Here is a 23,940-nt window from a genome sequence, read left to right on the forward strand (position 1 = left end):
CTCTCCGCCCCGGGGAGAGAGGCCAGAACCGTGCCTCGAATGCGCTTTGGTGTCATCAGGTGGCTAACCTCCGGCCACAGCGCGCCCCCCACTCCAAGCGGCCACCTTTCCAGGTGTATCTTCCTTTATGTACCCCTTTTCCAGGGGCTCCTGCATCATCAATGGGAAGCCGTGCACTTTACAAACCACCTCGACTCCTGGTTCCCAACACAGCTGAAAAGATGACGTTTCGGGCAAAGTGGCGGCAAAAGTCAAGATATTTACCCTCACACTCTAGCCAGGGACCTTTCTAGGGACACCCTGTAACTTGATCAAGCCCAGAAGGGGCAAAAAGTGCATCTCGAGCCAGCCAGGAGTCGAACCTAGAATCTTCTGATCCGTAGTCAGACGCGTTATCCATTGCGCCACTGGCCCTGTAGCAGCCCAACCCTCCCTGTGATGTAGATCACCCCTTGCGCAGCTTCCACAGGTTCCCCAGCACTGGCGCAGCATTTCCGCCCCCGGGGCCGCGGCGCCCGCCCACGGCTCTCACCGCTCCTCCTTTCCCCAGCAAGCGCCCTCCGCCAATCCACAGCCGCAACGTCACGGCGCTCCCCGGCGCGCTCCAATCCGCGCGCCCTACAGCTTCTCTAGCGGGAGCGGGCGTGCGCACAAGTTTGTCCGCGGCCGCCTCCCGTCCGCTCGGGTCGAATGGGGCGGGGAAAGGGGTGGGGCGAGCCGGGCGCTGCGGCCGCGGAGCTGGGTGAACGGTAGCGCCGTGGAAGAGGCGGCGGCGCGGGGCGGAGCGGGCGGAAAGAGGAAGAAGGAGCTAGTGGTGCACGATGGCGGCGACGACCTACGAGCGGCTGAAGCTGTGAGTCCCGCGGACCGAAGGGGCCTGAGGGGTGGCGGGCGGGGCGGCAGGTGCGGGCCGCCGCCTCGGGCAGGGCTCCGGAGTCCCGGGGCTGCGGGCCGGGTGTGGGAGCCCCTGGCACCCCTCGCCTTCCCTTCCCGGCGCGGCCCGTCCTGGAGCTTGTAGCTTGCGGCCGCCCGAAGGCCCCGCTGGAGTCGCCACAGGCCCGGGAGCCCGAGGATGATAGTCTCGCCGGCCTTTCTTCGCCCCGCTCGGCCTCAGCGCCCACGGCGGGAGGGCGAAGCTGCAGACCGGCTTCCAGCGAGCCCGGGTCGGCGTTGTGATGCGACAAGCTCGGGGCGTGCTGCACCCCACCCACTTTGTTGGAGAGGTGGCGGCTAAATTTATCTTTATCGCTTAGTAGAGGAAGAGAGAAGTTTTTTGTGTTGTTGTTGTTGTTGTTGTTGTTTTCTTGTTTAATGGACCCATGACAGCACGTTAGAGTCCACACGCAAATGGACAAACCTTTAACTGGGCATCAAAGCCCGCCTGACCAGCCTTCAGGATGCAGGAAAAAAAGAACCGTCAAATACTCTTGAGATCCTAAAGGGTTTACCTGGTTTCAGCTATTATGCAACTCAAGCACGAAGCAGGTTAAGTTCGTGTTGACAGCCAAAGGCTGTTCTCGAGAATTTTGGCAGGGCAGGTGGACTTTTCCGTAAAGCCAAGTTCCTGAGGCTTTGAGAAATAGGCTCTGGTTGTTAAGGTTGTAAATTAAGTGTTTGTAGGTTCTTTTGGCTGGTCCTGGATAAATAAAAACACATTTCCCTTAGCATTACCGTGAGCTCTTTGGTTCTCTTGCGTCTGAATAACTTTCTTCTACTTTGTGCTTCATGCTTTCCCTCTAGACTGAAAGTCCACTTACCCTAGTGTGAGAATGTCCTTGGCCTCAGAAGCTAATGCCATTTTGAGGAAGCTTACCTATATCCCTAAATGAGTTAAAATACCTTGGGACTTAGGCAGAGGTATCACATTTCCTTTGTAGGAATAGGAAGACATCCAAATGTGGTTTGGGCACTTCCTCTGCTCCCTAGAACCTCAAACTCACATAACTTTCTGGAAGGTTCAATTTAAAGTTAGGGATACAAAAGTGGGAGTGAGGTCATCTACTCGACATGAAGTATTTTGCAGAAAAGGTGATTCCTTTCTCCTCAGCCCGCTCCCTTTGCCCCTTTTGTGTACTGTAATTCTCTTTGAAAACCTCAGCTGCACACTTCCCTCCACATTCTCCTTGCCAGGTTTCCTTATCCTCTCCCAGTTGCCCCTTTGCAAGGTGATCACCTTGCTGGTGAATGAATCCAGCGAAATGTCTGAAATGTCTTTGACTCCGGTACTGGCTGGGCGGGTGTCACGTGTTCTCGGCTGGCTAACTGGGCTATTGTTGACTATCTGAAAGTCACCAAAGGGTTTAATATGATCCTACGGCAGGTCTCAAATGTGTTCAAGCAATAGGGAGCCTTGGCTTGTTGCCGCTCAGGGTTAGGTCAGGGAATGCAGTTGAGTTTGTGGCAAAGATTGAATGGGACGGAGAACTGGAGAACTCTGATGATTGCCTATGTGTTGTCAAGGAGGCACTAAAGTCACCAGTACGATCTTTAAAAAAAAAAAAAAAGGCTCTATATCCATAAAAGAGAAAGGAAATTTAGCCCTTAAGTGGTGGGGATGATGCTTTTGTATTGATTTTTATAGAAGTGGAAACTATGAATTTGAGTGAAAAAGTAAATCTGGGGTTATGTGAAAGTCACTCCTTGATTTGTTGGACCTCAACGTTATGCCTCCCCCCCCCCCCAACAAAAGTTTTGAGCGCTTGTGTCAGTGTGAGGCCACCATTTTTTGTGTGTGTGATTTTTGCATTTCTCACCAAGAAGTTTGTGAGTTGGAGTCTTTGCTCTTAATCCTTCTTTTTGGCCCTTTCTACTCCAAGGCATGCTGTTCAGGGTTTTTAAATGTGGCCTCTGACCTAAGGGATGGTTTTTTTTAGATGCATTTGGGAGTGGCAGTAGTTTCTGACCCATGTAAGAATTAGTAGAACATAATAGCCATTTTTATTTAAAAATTATTTTAATTTTTTTAATGTTTATTAATCCGAGGCAGGCTCCAGGCTCCAAGCTGTCAGCACAGAGCTGGACGCGGGGCTTGAACCCATGAACAGTGAGATCATGACCTGAGCCGAAGTCGCAGGCTTAACCCACTGAGCCACCCAGGCATCCCAGACATAATAGCCATTTTTAAAAACATACCTATAGATGTTTCAAGAAAGATCCATACAAGAGGTGGTTTGATTATTTATTACAAAACTGCTGTTACTGCTCAGTCTGTTACAGTATTGAAGTGCTGGGGATTTTAAATAATGATTTGTTCTGCAAGTATCTCACCCATTTGCAGTCTGTCTCTGTCCTGCTATGACGTTCACCTTGCCCTGATTTTATCCTCTGCTCCCCTGCTTACAGTCTCCAGTTCCATCTTGCCTATAGGGCTGAGCCCACATTTCCTAGTCATCTGGGTCTGGTCTCTTCCCAAGCTGTCCCTTAACCTTATGTCCCCTAATTGCCCAATGCATTTTTCCCCCTTCCACCACACTTGGCCACCCTCGTTTAGCCTCAGGGTAGGGCTTATTTATTTTGATCCTTCTACCCAAATGCCTTCTTCCTCTCTCCCCTCTTTCCATGCTGATCACATCCATGGGCCCATGGTAGGGCTGAGAGATGACAGACTGTGTTAGTCAGAAGAGACTGAGAATCAAATGCTGACCTTGTTCACATGCTCTATGTTATGGCCACGTTACTTAATCTCTGGGTCAGTTTTTCATCTGTAAAATGAGCACAGAACTACCTCACAGGATTATCATAAAGACTGAAAGAGTGTAAATGTAATTAACAGCGACTCACTTTCTCTAAGAAGGCTTTCCCCGCGTCTTCCCCTTCACGGAGCTCCCATGACAGTCTGCTGTCATGGAGACCGGACGCCAAATGTGCATCTGGTTTGCACCTTCTACCTGTTAGGATTGACAAGCGGTATATTATTATCTCACGGACGGGAGGGCTGAAAGTAGAATAAGTCTGTCGCGCTGTTTGAACCTCTCACTGCCACCTGGAAACGATGAAATCACTATAGTGCATGTTCTTTGTTGCAAATAGGTAGAACATATTAGAAATGCCTTAACGTTGATTCTTGGCTAGTCCTCGGTACCAAGCATAAAGCCTTGTGCAGAGAGACCCTCCTTGGATCACCTGAGTACATGAACTTGGCAGTGTAGAGTGTAGATGTAAGAGTAGATGTACGACGTAAGAGGGAGATATCACCAGCATTCAAAAAGAACCCAGCCTGGGGTAATTTGGGATGTATTCTGTGGAAGTAGCAGCAGCTGAGGTCATTCCATGTATATGATTGTCTTTCCAGCGCCTCTGAAGTCATAGGTTGATGTATATCCTCTGTCATCATTGGAGATGGAGATCATTGCCCTTGGCGAGCCATGCCACGGCAGAACTGGCCTTGGAACACAGCAGGCCCAGAGTCCAGAGATCTTTCCATTACACTGCATTATTCAAATTACCTTTTTTTCTTATCAGATTGCTTTCACTTTAGTCCTTGGATGTGCCTGGTACAGAAGCAAGTCACTTAGGTTTGAAAACAGCTGACGTGTCCATTTGGATTTTTAATATAGAAAACAGAATGTTGATATAGTCAGAATTTAAAATTCTTTTTTTAAATGTTATTATTTACAACAAATTTTTTTAATGTTTATTTTTGAGAGAGAGAGAGAGAGAGAGTGCAAGCGGGGAAGGGACAAAGAGAGAGAGGGAGGTACAGAATCCAAAGCAGGCTCCAAGTTCTGAACTGTCAGCATAGAGCCCAATGCGGGGCTCAAACCCACAAACTGTGAGATCATGACCTGAGCCGAAGTTGGACACCCAACTGGCTGATCACCCAGGTGCCCCTTTTAATGTTATTTTTGAGAGAGAGAGACAGAGAGAGAAAGAGAGAGAGAGCGCGCACGCAAGCCAGGGAGGAGCAGAGAGAGCAGGGGGCAGAGGATCTGAAGCAGGCTCCGTGCTGACAGCAGAGAGCTGGATGTGGGGCTTGAATTCTTGAACTGTGAGATCATGACCTGAGCCAAATTTGGGTACCCTTGACCTGAGCCAGATTAGGACCCTTAACCGACTGAGCCATCCAGGCACCCCTAAAATTCTTTTTTAAACATCCAGGCCATTCTAAATAATCTACCTTGTGACTCCTTTTTCTTTTCAAGTTACTGGTGTGAACATGAGTAACGTCAAACAATGAAAAATGTGAAATTACGACATGATTACAACAGAAATCCACTCTTGGAAACATTTAAGGCACTCCCTGCCCCCGCCCGCCCTTTAAGAGGTCAACTGAAATAGGTGTAAGACAGGAAATCCTTTAGAAAGTGAATTCGGCTGCCGCTTGCCTCTGGAGAAACACTGTTGCCTTGGTTAGCAGGTCCCCTTTCTTCTGAAAAGTTGGCCACGGTCGTGAGGTCAGTGGGGCAGATGTGATGCAACCCTGAACAGATATGAACTAAGCTGCACGGCGACGAAGACACAGGCGGTCTGCGCAATACAAGGAACCATCAGCATATTCACACATCTTTTTGTAAGGAGGGATGGAGGGAAGGGAAGGTTATAAGTTTGGGCACGGGTAAGCGGAGTTTCTTTCCAAGGTATCAGTTGGGTTGGGGTTCAGGCTAGAGTGTCTGAGTTAGTGCTAGGCTGCGTCAGATCACTTGCTGGTTGTTTTAACTGTGTATTCCAGAGCCTCACATCAAGCCTACTGAGTGAAAACTCTCTGAATGTGGGGTCTGTGAATCTGCGTGTTTAACTAGCTGTCCCAGTGGTTCTTACGCACACTACAGGGTATTTTGGGGCCGTGTGAAGCAGAGAGAACTAAAGCATACCGGTTGGTGAGTAGAACAGCATTCTTTGGGAGGCTTGGGGCCCTGGAAGATTTTGCTGTAGATCAGAGCTTTGCAGTAGATTAGAGCTTCAGATTAGGCGGCAGTTGGACCTGGGCCTGTGAAGCAGTCCAGTTTGGGGAGATAATGGGCTTTTGGATGTGCAGAAAATAGGAGGGACCTCAAGGTTCTGAGGAAGAAGATGGAACCAAAATGAATTAGCTTCCTGGAAATATCAACTCTTTGGGATCGTGTTGGGCTCCTGGGTTGTCTGGGATGAACCTGGGTTCTAGGAGAGGTCCTGAGCAGTGGCTCAGTGAGGAGGAAACCCCGGGGCCAAAGGGCAGATGGATGAGGGGTGGTGGGAACACCTTCTGGGTGTATGTGTAGTGGGCTCAGAGGACCGACCCTCTTTACTGTCTGAGTTCTTACTTCTTGCCAGCCAGATCTAGTAAAATGTTACTCCTGTATGTTTGGAACGAGAGATGGGGTAATTTTGATTGTGAGGATTTTGATTTCTTTATATAAGATTGTTGAGAATATGTTTTTTTGCTACAGTTTTGTGACATGACAGTTGACATGCTTCTGCGGAAATAGTAACGTTATTTTAAATTGTGCTAAAACATACGTAGGATTTATCGTCTTAACCATTTGTAGGTATACACGGATCAGTGGCCTTCACATCGTTCAACCATTCCAGCCACCCATCTCCAGAACTCTTCATCTTGCAAACCTAAAACTCTGCACTCATTAAACAACTCTCCATTCCTCCTCCCCTGGGCTCGGGCAGCCACCGTTCTACTTTGTATGTGTGTGAGTTTGGCCCCTGTAAGTACGGTGGAATCGTCCAGTGTTTGTCCCTTTGTGACTGGCTTATTTCCACTTGGCGTAACGTACTCAGCGTTCCTCCATGTTACAGTGTGTGTCAGAATTTCCTTTCTGAGGCTCAACAATACTCCATTTTATGTATCTACTACGTTTTGCTTCCCACTCATCCGTGGATGGGCGCTGGGGTTGCTTCCACCTTTTTGGCTGTTACGAATACTACTGCTGGGAGCATGGGTGTATAAATATCTCTGCGAGACTTTGCTTTCAGTCCCTTTGACTGCATACCCAGCAGTGGAATTGCCGGGTCGTAAGATACTTCTCTTTTTAATCTTTCCGAGAGATCGCCGTGCTGTTTCCCCGCAGTGGCCGCACCGCTTCATGTTCCCACCGGCAGCGCACACTGTTCCAGTTTCTCGACATCCTCACCAACGCTTGTTTTGTTTCTCGTACTAGCTATTGTAATGGGTGTGAGGTCAGCAATTGGTAATATTTTGGAAGTGGGTTAATTTTGCCCTCTGATTGTGACAGGATTCTGAAAAGGTTAGTCGTTGCCTGGAAATGTCACTGTTACGGGGGGAAAGGGGGATGTCTTCAGACACGAGAAAATCATATTGCCAACTCTGAAAAAAAAATATTTCGTGTTAATATTATAATTAAATCTGTTGCTTTTAAAATTTGACAAGGGTAGTTTTTAAAAAGCACTCTTAAGAGCTCGTGAATCCCAGTTGGCTATAAGATTAAATGCATTTCTATTAAGTATAATAGAATTGCCTTCGTTGAGTTCAGCTTGTAGTCCTCTGAATTTTCTTTTTTATCTCATATGTGGGCAGCAATCTATGAAAGCGAAACAGTCAGCCAAATGAAAGTAGTCAAAAGAGGAAGTAATTATTATTTATAAAGTATTCTGCTTTTTCGATGTATCTTCCAGAACACGTATCATCTTACTAGAGAGCAGAACTCAGGGTGGAAAGCACCGAGGTAGTTGCCTTGTTCAGTTAGAGTTTTTGGTTCATGCCTGTGGGATCCGGACAACCTCACCAGACAGCGTATATCGGACCAGAGCAATTTTGAGTGTATGGCATTACTGTGAACTTCAGACATTTCATACCATCAGCATAGTTAATGACCAGATAACCTTCTTGGATGGAGTCTTCTTGCCTTGACTTGCAAAATCTAGTTCGTAGAAAAAGTAACGTGAGAGAGTTTAATGAAATGAGAGACTTCACAGCAATTGAGGGCCATTCTTTTGGCTGTAGAGAGAGGACCCTCTCCCAGATTTTCGGTTATCATGGAGTCTTCTGTCTCGGCATCCATATATTTGTCAGGTTGAGAACTCGGTGTAGCCTGTCGACTGGTTAATTTTGAAAAGCTCCGGGCGAGATGGTCAGCGGCGACGCTTTGTGGACTTTCTGATCCGAGAGCCACCGCTTTTGCTCCCTCTTTGTCCTCCCGTTAGTGATACTGTGCCCTCCATTCCACTTAACATTTGACCTGTCAAGATCTTTCCTTAGCTAGGAGAAAGGAAAACAGGTTTTTAAATCCTTTTTACTTTCCCCCCGAGCCAAAGAAAACATGAGTTCAGCACCATAGAAAAAAACCCCAACCTGATGTAGGTATTTGCTGACTAATTATGTTATATTCTCTAAGAATACCGAGGGAGTTTCTGCTGTCTTCTTGTGCGAAATACCACGGGGAACGGACAAACAGAGTCCTTGTCTGCAGAGACTTGGTGGTCTGTTTGGTGGAACTCTAAAAGGAAAAATGATAATGAAACCGCGCACGTCAGCAAAAATTGCCCACCGGATGCTTTACTCCAGTGTTTCTGGTGGTTAGTGCTGGAGAGCCGCAGTTAATTTCACCAGCTTTTGAAATGAAACCCCTGGAGCATAAAACTTACCAAATACAATTTACTGGGTAAAGTTCAGATACTTCAGGTCAGTGTCAAGGCCAGTTAGAGAAGGGCGGGAAGAGGCAAAGAAGAGGAAGACAGCAGAGGAACATGTAGACGTCTCTGAGTTGAGACGACACCTGCTGGGATCCTCGGTGGGGTTCTGAGTCCCCACGCATCCTTACTCTTGGAAATGCCCACCAGCTGGCGGTCACTGTTCATACCTTCATCGCTGCAGTTCGTAAGCCGTTCTCAAGAACGGTGTCCGAGCAGGCTGGTGGCAGCACCGGCGGCTTGGATTCTAGCAGCATCCTCCGAGAGGCAAGATCCAGCAACGGTCCGAGCACCATTGGGCCAGAACTCTCTGTCTTGATTCACATAACTCTTATTTTTGTTTTTGCTATTTTAACACATTTTTAAACTTAAATTTTTATTTTAATATAATACCTGTCTATGGCTCAGAAGTAAACAGTACACAGAGCTTATAATAAAAAAGAGAGCACCCTTCTGCACTTCTGATTCCCACTGTCCCAGAGACCTCGACTTTCAACGTTTTAATCTCTCTCTTTTGGTGTTTTACTCCACATTTTTTTTTTCCAAGATTTTATTTTGGGGATGGGGAGAGGCAGAGGGCAAGAGAGAACCTCAGGCAGGTTCCGTGTCCAGTGGGGAGCCTGGTGTGGGGCTCGATCTCCAAACCCCAAGATCATGACCTGAGCCAATCAAGAGTCAGACACTTAACCGATGGAGCCACCCAGGCGTCCCACATGACTTTTTTTTTTTTTTTTTTTTAATGTGCCTGTTGCTAATTAATCTTCACTCCCTGTGACAGCAATAAGATTCCTCTCAAACACGCTGGGTAACTATGAACTCAGTTTCTTCTCTGAGATTTACCTCTGGGAGCCCAGTACCCTCTGCCGTAATCTGTGGACTGGTTTTTCGTTAGGCCTGTTGCATAGCTGTTGTTCTGGACAATACCTTTGGTCAGAGAACTTCTTCTGCTTCTTTCCTGTTTTGGATTCTCAGTCTAACTCATTCCATTTTGGTGAAACAAACTTTCCCTTCTTTCTAAGAGCGAATGAAAGGAAACTTTTGAGATGTTGCACATCAAAATGTTTTCATTCTATCCTCATGCTTATTCGACAGTGTGGGTGAGTATAGAATTCTCAGTCAGAAATTATTACCCTGTAGAATTTTATTTTATTTTTTTAATGTTTATTTATTTATGAGAGAGAGACAAAGTTGTGAGCAGGGGAGGGGCAGAGAGAGGAAGACACGGAATCCAAAGCAGGCTCCAGGCTCTGAGCTGTCAACACAGCCCGACGCGGGGCTCGAACCCACGGAGTGTGAGATCATGACCTGAGCCGAAGTCGGACGTTTAACCGACTGAGCCACCCAGGCGCCCCCCCTTTTTTTTTTAATTTTTTTTTTTAATGTTTATTTATTTATGAGAGAGAGACAAAGTGTGAGCAGGGGAGGGGCAGAGAGAGAGGACAGAATCTGAAGCAGGCTCCAGGCTCTGAGCCGTCAGCACAGAGCCCATATCCTGTAGAATTTTAAAGACCTGCTGTTGACTAGTCCAGTGAGTGTGCTGTTGCTGGATAATCCAGTATTGTGGCTGTTGAATATTTCCATGCTTCTTTCTCTTAATTTTTTTTTTTTCTGGTAACTTCTGGATTGTCTCTATGGTGTTTAGAAGTTTGATGCTTACTGTGCCTTTGTGTATGTGTGTGTTTTTCCATTTGGGGTTTATTTATTTTTTTTTCTTTGAAATATTTTCTTGCTTTTTTTTCTTGTGTGCTCTTTTGCAATTCCTGCTGTGAATGTATGTTGGATATCCTGGATCAGGCTCCTCTTTCTCTCTTTCCCCTTCCCTCCCCCCCCCTTCCTCCCCCTTCCTCCCTCATCCCCGTCCTCCTTCCTGTGCTTTCCTGTTTTATAGCTCTTATCTTTTTATTCTGTTCTCATGGAGAGTTCTTCAGTTTTATCTTCCAGCCTTTCTGCTGAATACTCAAATTATTATTTCTGCTCTCAGTCCAAGAATATGTTCTTGCTTTTTTTATTTTTGAATAACTATTTGGGCTTTTCTTTCTTTTTTTTTTTTTTTTTTATGTTTATTTATTTATTTTGAGAGAAAGAGCATGAACAGGGGAGGGGCAGAGAGAGGGAGAGAGAGCTCCAAACTGTCGGTGCAGAACCCGACGCAGGGCTCCAACTCATGAACCGTGTGTTCATGAACTGAGCCCAAATCAAGAGTCGGATGCTTCACTGACTGAGCCACCCAGGTGCCCCTGTTCTCCCTTTCTGAACGTGCTTTTTTTTGGTCCCTCTGTCGTGAATGCGATGTCTTCTTTTGAGGTTCTCGCCTGTAAACGTGTTTTGAAGTTACAGTCTGTTCCCGGCATAGTTTGTTTATCCAGTGTTACTTTTCTGTTTATTTTGGACTCTGTCTTGTGTGATGGAAGCTTTTCCTAGTATCTGACGATCCTTGGTTGTGATTTCATGTTGAAGAAGGAAATTGATTGGAGGGTCTGCTTGTGGGTCAGGACATTTCAGCCGGTGGCCTTCGCTGTAGAACTCAGCTCTTTGAGGAAGCCACAGGTCGCAGCTGCTGGTCTGTGCTTTCGGGACAAGTTGATTTAGAGGTGGTGTCAAAGCCCCTGTGGGGGCTCAGGGAGAGGGGTGATGCGAACTGGTCCACCGGCTCTCCGGGAGTCTGACAGAGGAAGAGGGTTGGATGATGTTCCCAGTCTGTGGGTGGACCCTGTCCACGTCTCCTGGTTTCATCTGGCCGTCTCACCCTGGTCCTCAGCTGTGCCTGATGTGTGGAGGCCAGAGAGTATCTTCCGGTAACTGTTCTGAGCATTCAGTCCCAGGGTCCGGGAGGGCAGGCGCCTGCTGTAGGTTTGGGTGGGGGTCTGAGTGCTTCTTACACCCCCTAGGAACCACCTCACCCCCACCCTAGTCCTCACTACCTTTTCTTTCCGGTGTTTGAGGCTTTTCAGCATTCTGCTGCCGGAGTCCGCCTGCTTTGTCGGCTCTCAGCCCATAGGTGATTGGACTCTGCCGATTGGTGAGTCAGGCCATTTCCAAGCACTGTCTGTCTTCCAGACCTGCATTTGAATGGCTAGTGTCTTTCCGATTCTGTGTCTCCCTCTCTCTCTGCCCCTCCCCCGTTCATGCTCTGTCTCTCTCTGTCCCAAAAATAAATAAACGTTGGAAAAAAAAAAAAAAATGAATGGCTAGTGTCTGCCCCACGGCCTGCACCCACCTGTTGGTACCCCTTAGACTCCGTGTTCTCAAAGAATATCTGGGCTTTTTTAAATGGAGGGTTTTCACTCTTGGAAATTCATTTCACTGTACTTCAGTTAAAATTTTAATTTGTTGATCTCATTTCAGATGTGTCTGTCTAGACTGGAAATGTTATATATGATATTTTTCATATTCTTATAAAAATTGTCAAGTAGCAAGGTGTAACCAGCACTTCATGCTATCTTAAAGCCAACGTTGTCTTTTGTACTAAGAGCTTTTTTCTTGTTATAGACTCATATCTACAAATAAGAAAGACATTCATAATTTTTATTCTCATTCTGTATTCTGGAATATTTGATAAATCAGAGGTCTGTTTTATGTGGTCTTCATATTTGGGGGTATATATTTAGTAGAATGTACTTTGATTCCAGCATCTACCTATCAAAGCTAAATTGTTCAGATGGGGTACATGTGGCAAAGATATCAGTACCTTCCGTTGTATTATGTCTTTAAAGTGTGAACTGAATACCTTTTCTGGGCCCGTGTCACCATCCTGTCAAGAAAGTTTGCAACTTTTCTCCCTCCTCTCTTAAACGATGTTTTTGTTAATAGTAAAAAGTTGTCGTCTCTGTGAGTCAGCCCTTTTATTCTTCGCAAATGCCCGCTTAATTCTCGCTGTTCTGTGAGGTAGTGAGGCTCAGCGTTTGCGTCCCCAGGCTGGGTGAAGGGTTGATGTCGCGGGGCGGCGATGGGTGGGGGCAGGGGGCTGGCGGCGGTCACCCCAGGCCGAACAGTGACGATGGGAGTTACTGAGACCCACGTGGGCAGGACAGCAGAGGAGAGGCCGTCTGCCAGGAGGCGGTGGTGAGGGGCCGTAGTTACAGGGCGACTTGGGGGCGTACGGGGATGTGTGAAATTTTCCCTTTTTCCGTGGCCTTAGGCTCTGTGCCTGGTTGTAAGTAGCCCATCGGGTACTGAGGGCCTACGGCTCTTTCCAGGAGGGCGGCTTCATAAACCTGTTTGCCCCACCCGTCCGCCTTCCGCTGCTGGCCTCTGTGGGCCCTCTTGCCCTGTCAGGTGCCCCTTGCTCAAGCCTGTGGCCTGAAAGCAGCCCGGCCCGGACGGAGATGTCCTGTTGACAGAGATCCCTTGTCTTTGTTCACAGCCGCCAGGAGCGTTTTCACGTCTCATTTAATCCTCAGGAGGATTGATCATCTGCCCCGCATCCCCACCTTGGCCAAGTCACCCTAGATTTATTAATTTATTTTTTATAGCAGTTCGCTCTCAGATCACCGAATCACTTCCTTGCGCACTGATTGTCTCCCATTAGAACGTAGGCTCTGTGAGTCAGGGACTCTGGACTGGTACCCAGAACAAGGGCTGGCAGGAGGTGGACACTCGGAACTTGGCCAGTATTACGTCGCTGGTAGCGGGCAGGGTCAGGGGCAGAACCGCTGTATTTTTGACTGCAGATCTTGAGGCCTTTTCAGTGCGATGCTCCTAACACAGTGCTCTTCTAAAGTGTTGAAGGTAGTGTTTCGATCAGAGGCTTATGGTCAGTTATGTGAGTGCTGGTTTTTGATTTCCCATCCCGACGAGGCCCCCATGTGTGTGTTGACTGACCGTGCTTCTGGGGGGTTGCTTTGCCACTACTGGGACGAGAACAAGTCACGGGTAGTTCACTTGATGGGGAGGCAGCATTGGCAACAGACCGCTCCTTATCGGTGCTGGAATCATTGTTTTAAAAGTTAAGACCACAGAGGAGAGATTCTTTGTTTTTCCTCAGGTACTGGAGGTGGGACAGGAGGTCTCAGGATAGCGCCAGCAATTGTATGAAAGTATTTCACGGGGCTCTCTCAGGTCCTAAGCCTGTTTAAGCCTCAAAGAATGCGGTAGAACACCCGTGCTGCACGGGCAATCACAGGGTTTAGAGTGTGGAGACTGGGGACTCTTAAGAGTGAGGCTCCGCAGAAAGGCATCTGCTTTGCAGACAGAACTTTCTTTGAAAGCTTTTTTTCTTCTTTTTCTAATGTTTATTTATTTGAGAGAGAGAGAGAGAGAGAGAGAGAGAGAGAGAGAGAGAGAGCAAGCAGGGGAGGGACAGAGAGAGGGAGGAGACACAGAATCTGAAGCAGGCTCCAGGCTCTGAGCTGTCAGCACAGAGCCCAATGCGGATTTCGAACTCGCGAACCGTGAGATCATGACCTGAGCCGAAGTCGGACGCTTAACCAACTGAGCCACCCAGGCGCCCCTCTTTGAAAGCTTTTATAAAGAAGTCTTGCTTTTGAGGTCTGTTTTTTTTATTAATTTTTTTCCTATTTATTATTTTTACTCTGTTACCCACATCCTAGTCACTTGTGCTTGTGTAATACTTACCACATGGTTAGGTCTTCAGTAAAGTTCTTGAATTACTCTTAGAGGGCGACTTACATTTGCACAAAACATCTGCAGGTAACGACTGGTGTGTTGGTTTTGTTTGGTTTAGTTTCGATGATTTAAGACTAGGTGACTACCCTGTGAGTAGATTGTCCGGAACTTTGTCATAGTCCTGTTGGTTGGTTTCAGGACTCTCTCTTTTTTTTTTGTTTTGTTTTTAATAGCTTTATTGGAAGTACAAAGTTTCCTGACATATAGAGTAAATTCCATATATTTCAGGAGTACGGTTTGATCCGTTTGGACGTATTTTTATACCCACAAAACCATCCCCAGTCTGAAGATAACGGACACCTCCCTCACCCTGGAAAGTTTTCCTCGTGCCGGCACCGCCTTCCTTGCCCCCTCCGTACGAGTCAAACCCACAACTCCCCTGAGACCCAGCCACATTCCACCTCTAGGCAGTCACCCAGGAGAAACGGAGGGGAGGATACGTCTGCCTTAGACTTGTAGTAGGATGTTCATGGAACCTTTGTGAATATCCCAAACCGGAAGCAGCTCAGATGTCCACCGGCAAGTGAATGGGTAAAGAAGCTGTGATGTGTCCACCCACTGGAACGCTCTTCAGCATCAGGCCAAGGAAGGAACTGCTGTATTTCGTTTGAGTTGAAGACTGCCGTTTTTAAGGCAGATTTGTCTTCTTTGTTGCATTTTGCTTAATCTGTATTAAAATTGAGTGATATTCATTCCCTTAGCAACTTCCCCCCACCCCCCCCATCCGATGGAGGAAACTAGCCTAATATTAAAAAGTTGGTTATAGATGAAGTATAAAAGGATGTAAGTTGTGTTTGGCTACTTAAAGGTTGAGAACTTGCAGTCAGTAATGGTCAGTACAGTTTCTGTAATCCCACATAGCTTTTTTTTTTATATATAAATTTTTTTTTTTTTTAATGTTTATTATTGAAAGTCAGAGAGAGTCAGAGCCGTGAGCAGGGGAGGGGCAGGGAGAGAGGGAGACACAGACTCCGAAGCAGGTTCCAGGCTCCAGGCTCCGAGCTGTCAGCACAGAGCCTGATGCGAGGCTCGAACTCACAAACCTCGAGATCATGACCTGAGCCGAAGTTGGATGCTTAACCGACGGAGCCACCCAGGCACCCCATTTAATGTTTATTTATTTTGAGAGAGGGAGCATGCGAACAGGGGAGATGCAGGAAGAGCGAGAGAGAGAATCACAGCCCAATGCGGGGCGCAGACCCACAACCGCGAGATCATGACCTGAGTTGCTACCAAGAGTTAGATGCTTTACCAACTGAACCACTGAGGCATTTCTGTAATCCCACATAGTTTACACACCATCTGTGTATGAGAGACGATGTCAGTGATGGTTGCATGGATTTGTATAAGATTTTTCATGGGCAGGGCAAGCAGAATAGAGGAAGTAGAATTTAAAAGGAAAGGAAAAGGGGCGCCTGGGTGGCTCAGTTGGTTAGGCATCCGGCTTTGGCTCAGGTCGGGATCTCACGGTTCACGGGTTCGGCTCGGAGCCTGGAGCCTGCTTCGGATTCTGTGTCCCCCTCTCTCTCTGCGCCTCCCCCACTCATGCTGTGTCTCTCTCTCTGTCAAAAATAAACATTAAAAAAAAATTTTTTTTAATGTGTTTCTTAGTATTTTTAGCTAATACGTCTTGCTTGCTAGGTGTCAGATGTAATTCTAAGTGCCTCTCACAGAAGCTCATTTTCTCCTCACCCCAGTGTTGTTTGCTGTCTGATAGGATCCCTATCTTATGAATAAGGGAACCGAAGAACAGAGGGTGAGTAACTTGCCTGAGGTCACACAGCACACAGTCTGGTTCTGTAGACTGGTCCTGACTACCGTGCTACATTCTGCACCGTGTTGGATATAATAAATAAGAATTTATTATGATTTTCTTGTGGGAGTCAAGCAGGGGTTCCCCCCCCCCCCAACCTCCTGAGCGTAATACACAAGGGAAAAGAGTTACACCTTATGTGTGAGGACAGCAGAACTATTCTTCGGTAGCCAGGAAATCAGTGTGATGTCGGATGTAAGCACTGCTGAAATTCTTACAATAAGTAGCTCTTTAAAAAGTACTCCTATTTTTAGAAGTCTCCATTTTGTCTGGTTTAGGTATTTATGGCTTTACGTTTCTTTTTAGGCACATCACACCTGAAAAATTTTATGTGGAAGCTTGTGATGACGGAGCAGATGACGTACTTGTCATCGATCGCGTGTCCACAGAAGTCACCCTGTCAGGTATTTCACAGCCAGGGGCAGAGGCGGCCGGCAGGACTTTGTACCGAAGTTGCCCGTGTGGTCATTAAAGTAAACGCCGCAGGGGTGTGGCTGCCGGAGCTGCGGCGGCGTCTCACATTTTAACCCCTGCCACCTCGTTTGATTTTTATGCATTCATGTCAGGCTTCCTCCATTTCATGAAAAAGGAGGAATGGGCTTGAAAATTTTCCCATCTGTAAGGCTTTAAAAACATAATTATCTCTTGACCCGTTCCCTCTTCTGTGCTCTAACAGGATTGGTTTTGTTGATGTCTTACTTCCTTTCTAGCTGTAAGATTTAGGGTATTTGAGTGTAAGAAAGTTGTTTGAACATTAAGTGTGTGGAAATTTAACAGCTGCTTCTGATTTTGAAAATATTCATGACTATGAGGATAATTCAATAAGTGGAAAATTATATATATATATATGCCTAGATATGTGTCACTGACTAAAACTTACATTTTAGGCAAGTAGTGTTCCTAAGCTGTGTCTGTCTATATCTTGTCTGTCTCTCCAGTTATATTTTGGTTTTGGTTTTGGTTTTGGTTCTCTGGGGTGTTGAAAACAATTTTTTTCCCGATTGTATGGAACACTGATTTCTGATTACATGCGAAATAATTTTGGTGACTAATGTACCAGGTGGTATCACATTTAGAATGTCATATTTCAGTTGTTTAAATATTCACCTCTAGACAGAGTCCTCTGTATGTTTTTTAAGTGTGATATTTGAGTAACCAAAAAGTAAGCGTTCAGTAAACAGTATATATCCTTTGAGTGGAGAAAGTGAAATATGAAAATACAGAGGATAGTAAAGTATAAGAAGGAGATGGCCATAAATTTCTATTTCCTTGGTTATCTGGTTATTTTGATAAGTACCATCCATGGTTTTTCTTTGACCAGATGGAATTAGAGGTCTGTTTTCGCTTGATAATTTGGCATTACCTATATCTATTAGCTGGTAGCTGCTTTCTTGAGAGAGTGTGAGCAGGGGAGAGAGGCAGAGGGGGAGAGGGAGAGGGAGAGGGAGAGGGAGAGGGAGAGGGAGAGGGAGAGGGAGAGAGAGAGAGAGAGAGAGAGAGAGAGAGAATCTTAAGCAGGCTCCACAGTCAGCATGGAGCCCGATGTGGGGCTCGATCCCATGACCCTGGCATCATGACCTGAGCTAAAACCAAGAGTGAGATACACAACTGACTGAGCCAGCCAGTCTCACTTCAATTATTTTTGACCTTTCAGTGACATTTCTTTGTAGGTAGAGACCACAGACCCATTTGAGGGGTCAAAGCTGAAGGTCACGAATAGCTTGGACGTAGGAAGGACACCGAGCGGTCATCAGTAGACATGAGGAGATACTTGGGCCTGAAGCCAGTGGTGATGAGGGGCTGACTCACTCACGCTCGCTCTGCTAGTTGTTTCCTGTTGTTTTGTTTTCTTTTTTTAACTTTTGGGAATCTAGACCATTGCCATGAAAAGAGGGGTTTGTTTGTTCTTTCCCTCCATGAAAAACTAACGTGTATTCTTGCGAATTACCTGTTTTATTGCTTTTGTACTCCAGTTAATGTAACTTAGAGCTCCATCAATCAATAGTACCTTAAGTTTATCCGATGATCTCTGTATATTCAGGATTTTCTCTAAGCTTTTCGGTGCACTGCCCCATTTGTCATGTTTGGTCGTTGTGGCACTGCTGAGTAAATTGAATCACAGAGAAACAGAGGTGAATCTCAGACCTTATTCAGAATTACTTTGTTCAGGATAACAGGACGCGGATTGGCAGCGGTGTCTCAGAATGAGTTAGTTCTAGGATGGTAATTAAACTAGGACTGGAGGAAACATTGGGCAGCCCCCGCCATGGCCGGCCCTGAAGGAAGCTGGGAACAGCTGTGTTTCCCTGTAGGCCTCGCCTCCTTTGTTCGCCCCTGAGGTGTGAGTCTGGCAGAGGGAAGAGAGGTGGATGTGGCAAAGTCAGTCCTTTGATGGGGAGGCCCGGCCTTCCCCGCTTCGGGGGCATTGTTCCCTAGACTTCTACAGGTGTGTTTTGTGAAACACCCAGGCTGAAAGTTGAATAATCATGAAATGAACCCTATCATCGAAGATGCTCTTTTACTAATAAGGGCGTTATTGGTAAAGTCACGGTTAATGGTGGTGCCTCCCTGCGCACCTGTTTCTTCCTCCCTTGTCCCCTTGTCCCTTGGGTCTCGTCCACATTTGTAGAGGCGGACGGGCAGGTCTGTGCCTCCCATTAGTTTCATGTTGAGATTAAATTCATGCCCCCCCCACCATTAACTTTCTAACTCTCTTAAATAGACAGGGACTTAAGTTTTTGGCAAGAGGTTGAATAAATTTGGTCGAAAAATGACCGTAGAAGTATCCCACGATTTACCTGATGGGGATCCTGAAGCATGTTACTTTGGGCACCTGCCTCTAGACAGCAGAGGCCTTTACATGTCACATGGACATATGATTTCATATTTTGCCAACATGGAGGTCTAACACCGATGAAGGACTCCTGCTTCCTTAGCACAAATCATTGTGCTTAGGAATCCTTAGCACAGTATTGATTGTGAAGTAACTTCTGAAATCAGATTAAATTACCTTTTCTATCAGTGAGCTTTTTCTTTGTGATTTTTCTTTTCTTTTCTTTTCTTTTTCTTTTAAAGTCAAGAAAGATATTCCTCCTTCAGCTGTCACAAGACCAATATTTGGTATCCTGGGCACAATCCATCTGGTGGCAGGTAAGAACATAAGCTAAGACGGGCGGAGAAGGTAATTAAACTGACACGGTAGAAGACGAAGGCACAGTCCCGTTGTGCTCTAGGCAATAATGTAGGTCAGATATTTGTCATTAATTTCGAGAAGTGACATAATCCAAATGACAGGTGGTTACGTTTATCAGCCTGAGGTTCTGCTAAACAGAACAAAACAACCCACCGGTTTTGGTTTTGGTTTTATTTCAACTAGAGCTGAAATCCTTAGTCAACTAGACCTTTCCTCGTAAATTCTAAGAGTACTTAAATAAACATTTTCATGTGCTGATGGACCAGAGTATTCTATACCATCGGTCCCATATCGAGGTTGAACATGACATAGTGCATGATGTTGGAGAATATTACTTGGTTCTGAGTTACTAAGGAAAGTGATTTTGTTTACCTAAATGCCGTTTCATTGAACTTAAAAAAAAACTCCTATACTGTCAGGCAGCGTGCTAGAGGTTGAGTTAGAGAAGATGCTGGGCCCTTTTGTCCTGCAGTTTACAGTCTAGTGAGAGATGCATGTAAGTAGGGAATTACCACAGTACAGCGTGACTGGTTCTGGGAGAGAGTTGTACAAGGAAGACTTCAGGAAGGGCACTTGTGGGTAGAGCCTTGAACAGAGCTTCAAAATTAATTTCATGGTAAAAGCTTAGTTTGTTTTATTTGCGGGAGGAGGAGGTGGCCAGGATCACGGCTAGGGTTCACGGTGCTGCGATGGCTTCTTAATTCTGGACGGTTCACCTTTGTGATGTTGCAGTGACTGATTATATTGCCCCAGTACGTTTCTCTGCCATTTATAATGACTTCAAGGAGATAAGGGTGGTATAGACGGGACGTTATCTATCCTGCTGTGGTCAGATCTCATGACCCATGATGTTTAGCTACGGACCGGGAAATGCATTAACAGAAGCCTCTATGCCTTGGGGATGGCGAGAGAGAGAAGGAAGTCTTTTACTCTCCATCTGTTAAGATCACTGCCTTTGAGAAACAGTTTGACCTTTCAGTAGGCACTTTTCTAAATAACGTGCTGTTCTTTCTAGTCACAAATCATAAGATCCCTTTTAAAAGACGTATGGGCTTTTTTATCTGTATGGCACAGTGAGGTCTCGCCCTGCCAGCCTTTAGAGTTTAAACAGTAAGGAGTTAGGCTACTTTTGGCTTTAGAGTTGCCTATTTTATATTTCTGTGTGTTTGGCTCTGCTTTTTGCAGGTAATTATCTAATTGTCATTACCAAAAAGACAAAAATAGGTGAATTTTTCAATCATGTAATCTGGAAAGCAACAGATTTTGACGTCCTTTCTTATAAGAAGACAATGTTGCACTTAACTGATATTCAGGTAAGAACTGGACTCACCTACTAATTGCAGAACCGGAAGCAGTACCGTGGCGGGGGAGGGGGGGGAGGGGAGGGGAGGGCAGAACAAAGGATTTTGATGGATTTTGGATTTCTGTTAAGCCTAATTATTTAAGCAGTGCAGAGAGCGAGGTTTCCCTACATACCTTTATACCTAGCCATAAAATGTACTTTTTAAAAGTCCTTTGTATGTTTTTTAACTGACTCAGGCTCTTAAATTATAACCTTTCATATGTATAGAAAAGGACAAACAGAAAACGAATCTCTGTCCAACAGCCAGATTTAACTTCATATCCTTTCTGCCAAGAAATAAAATACGAGATGCCTTTGAAGTTCCACTCACTCCATTTCATTCCCTCTTTGTCCGGAGAAAGCTTTCTTTGCTTTTAACACACGTGAATAGAAGTGTGTGTGTATATGCCCAAACAGCCCCCCCTTGCGCGATTCCAGTATGCCCAGATTGCAGTTACTGTGGCGTAGGAATACAGCCCCCCAACAGCGCGGTATACATTTCAGTTACCTTGGTATATGAACGGACAGATTCGTCCGGCAAAGATGGGAGCGCAAAGAAACAAAAAGCGGCAACTCTAGAGGTGAATTTCGGGTTGAACATAAGAGGGGTGGCGAGGATGTGGCTGACCCTGGGAACGCCGGCCCTTGAGGAGGCTCTCGGCGCTCGGCCAGAAGTCTTAGTGAACGTGAACTTCTCCATGTTCGCGGGGAAGCTGTTGTGAAGAAAAGGTTGAGGATGACCCAGAGGAAGCGATGCCGGCGAGAAACTTCACCCGGAAGGAACTCTCCGGGAGTCCCGTGACGTTGGGAGCGCAGGGATGAGGCGTGGGGAGCGGGCTCAGACTTGGAAAGGTGTAGGACGGTTGACCAGAGGTAGAGGAGAGACTCTGCGTCATAGGTTTATGCGAAGAAGGTAAGCACCCTTCAAGCTGCTCTTGATCAATGGTTTACAAGAAGGAAAACATTTTTAATTTGCATCGTTTCTAATGTTTTAAGTTACAGGGTAACTAACTCACCGTGTTGTGGCCCTGAAATTACTGTAACATTGTGTGTCCACTCTACTGGAAGTAAAACTAAAAAGTTAAAAATAAATAAATTACAGTGTACTAAATAAATATTAGCTTCAATACTTTTTCATTTCCCTGTACATTTATAACTTAGAGAAAGAGAGTTTTTAATGTTTTGGTAAAAAATTTTTAAAGCTCATATCACAATTACAGTTTTTCTCATTGATTATTAAGATGGTTAAGGTGATCAACTTTAAGATCCCATGGTCATTCACAGTCCCACCCTCTCATGCAAAATCAAGATCGCCTGTATTCATATTCAAACAGTATTTTTGCTTGAAGTCTTTTTTAAAAATTACATGAGTGTCATCACCCTGTTCTAGTTCTTGAAAATTACTTTTTTAAGTCAGTCCTATGTTTAGAGATTGACACTTACTGAGTGTTTGTCTTCTAACTGTGATTTTATTTACAGTGTTTACTTTTTCAAAATTTTAACTTGTATTTTTAGTCCCAAGATTACAAAAATATTGGCTTCCAAAAGAAAACGTAAGATCCTAAAACATGTAACACGTAACTCTCCCATAGTAGACGTTTCTAAAAATGAGCCCCAGCACTTGCTGCCTTGTTGACTAAATCAGACTGTAGGATATGCTCCTATACTGTAAACTTAAAATTTCTTTTTTACTAAATATGTTAATATATATTGACATATTCGTTTCCTGTAAGGCATGGTATTTAAGGCAGTAAAAATGGTTGTATTTATTTAATAGCCCAATACCATTGACTTGAGCAATTTTTTCTTGTTGTTGTACTTGGTTGTCAGGCTGTGCAACTAATTTTCACATTGTTCACTGCATATAATTGGCTTATAACTTTTGTTCTTAAAAAAAAAAAAAAAAAAAAAGGTGTGAGCCCAAATTAAAAATTCCGTAGTATGTAGCTTTGTAACATGCACATTAACGTGTTAATCGTTTGCTAGTCCTCAAACATTACCAAACATCAGTTGTCTTGTAAAACAAGGATAAAAATAAATGTCAATCTGGATATTCATTGGGAAAGCCAGCTAAAATAATTATCAGAAAGTAAAGATCAGTATTATTTTTACTGGACATTTCTTTTTCAAATCTTTGCATTAAAAAAAAAGAATTTAATTCCCTTCCAGCCCAGTGAAGTTTCATAGGAACGAGGACGCTATTATTCCCTTGTTATTTACTCGCTGTGTTATTTGGCCTCTCATGAGTTTATGTTTTTCATTTGTCACATGAGGGTAATAACACTAGCCCAGCAGGGGTGTTACGAAGAGGAAAGAATCTGTCTCCAAAAAGTCTGGCAGGAGGTCATAACCTGAGGCGGTGGTATTGTGTTAAAATAACTTGTGCCCTTTAGAGTAAAGACTGAAGGATACCGAGGGCAGGAGTTCGACCCAGTCATCTAAGGTAACAACACCCTACGCTGTTTATCGAACTTCCTCCGTGTCAGGAAGTGGCCTCAGTCCTGGGGGACAGTGAGCATCGTCCTCCCTGCCAGTCCTTATGCCGGTGACGGTTAACAGGGCCGCACTTAATGTTTCTGGCAGATTCCTTTTCAAGTATGAGACAGACTGATATATTTCTCCCTTTTGTTTATAGTTACAAGATAATAAAACTTTCCTAGCGATGTTAAACCATGTCCTGAATGTGGATGGGTTTTACTTCTCAACGACATATGATTTGACCCACACCTTGCAGCGGCTGTCCAACACGAGCCCAGAATTCCAAGAAATGAGTCTTTTGGAAAGGGTAAGCTTTGTCTTCAGTTATTTTTACTTATTATAGGGTTCTTAAAAATGTTTATTTTTATTTTTTGAGTTCTTTTCTTTTTTAAAAAATGTTTGAGAGAGAGAGCACAAGTGGGGGAGGGGCAGAGAGAGAGAGAGAGAGAGAGAGAGAGAGAGAGAGAAACTTCCAGCTAACAGTGTAGAGCCCCACAGAGGGCTAGGTCCCATGATCCTGGGATCGTGGCCTGAGCCAAAATCAAGAGCCAGATGCTCAACCAGCTGAGTCACTCAGGTGCCCCTTGGGGTGTTTTGTTTTTTTTTAAGGGGCATATCTCTATTTCATCCGTAAAAATGTTTATCGATTTTTCTCAATCCTGGCTGTGTCAGGATCCTGTGTGGGGTTGAAAACATACCACGTTCTCAGTATCCACCACAATAGCAAAGTCGGGCTCCCAGAATCTGAACGTGTTACGCAGACAGGATTGAGAACCACCGGTGTAAAGTATTCAGAAATCCAGTCTAAACAGACCTGTTGGTAGTTTCCTGGCTCTCAATGTTGGGTAGTAGAACGGTTGTTCATGTTAACAACATAATTATATTATAAAGTTAATGTTCCAGCAGGCAGCG

General features: G+C 45.3%; 1 protein-coding gene and 1 non-coding gene across 2 annotated transcripts in view; one reads left to right on the forward strand and one right to left on the reverse strand.

The window, feature by feature from the left end:
• Positions 1-341: 341 nt before the first annotated feature.
• On the reverse strand, positions 342-414 carry TRNAR-ACG (transfer RNA arginine (anticodon ACG)). Its single transcript has one exon. It is a non-coding gene; the product is annotated as a tRNA-Arg (tRNA).
• Positions 415-721: 307 nt separating this feature from the next.
• The window catches only part of SACM1L (SAC1 like phosphatidylinositide phosphatase), a 59,433-nt gene continuing 36,214 nt past the window's right edge, over positions 722-23,940 (forward strand). The window contains exons 1-5 of the mRNA XM_040445106.1: positions 722-853; positions 16,322-16,419; positions 19,091-19,165; positions 20,394-20,521; positions 23,186-23,335. Coding sequence (XP_040301040.1) covers positions 822-853; positions 16,322-16,419; positions 19,091-19,165; positions 20,394-20,521; positions 23,186-23,335 — 483 coding nt within the window. The 5' untranslated portion in view covers positions 722-821. The remainder of the gene's footprint in view (positions 854-16,321; positions 16,420-19,090; positions 19,166-20,393; positions 20,522-23,185; positions 23,336-23,940) is intronic.

This window comes from Herpailurus yagouaroundi, unplaced genomic scaffold (assembly GCF_014898765.1).
Source record: "Herpailurus yagouaroundi ecotype Mexico unplaced genomic scaffold, PumYag 193, whole genome shotgun sequence".
NCBI classification, from domain to species: domain Eukaryota; kingdom Metazoa; phylum Chordata; class Mammalia; order Carnivora; family Felidae; genus Herpailurus; species Herpailurus yagouaroundi.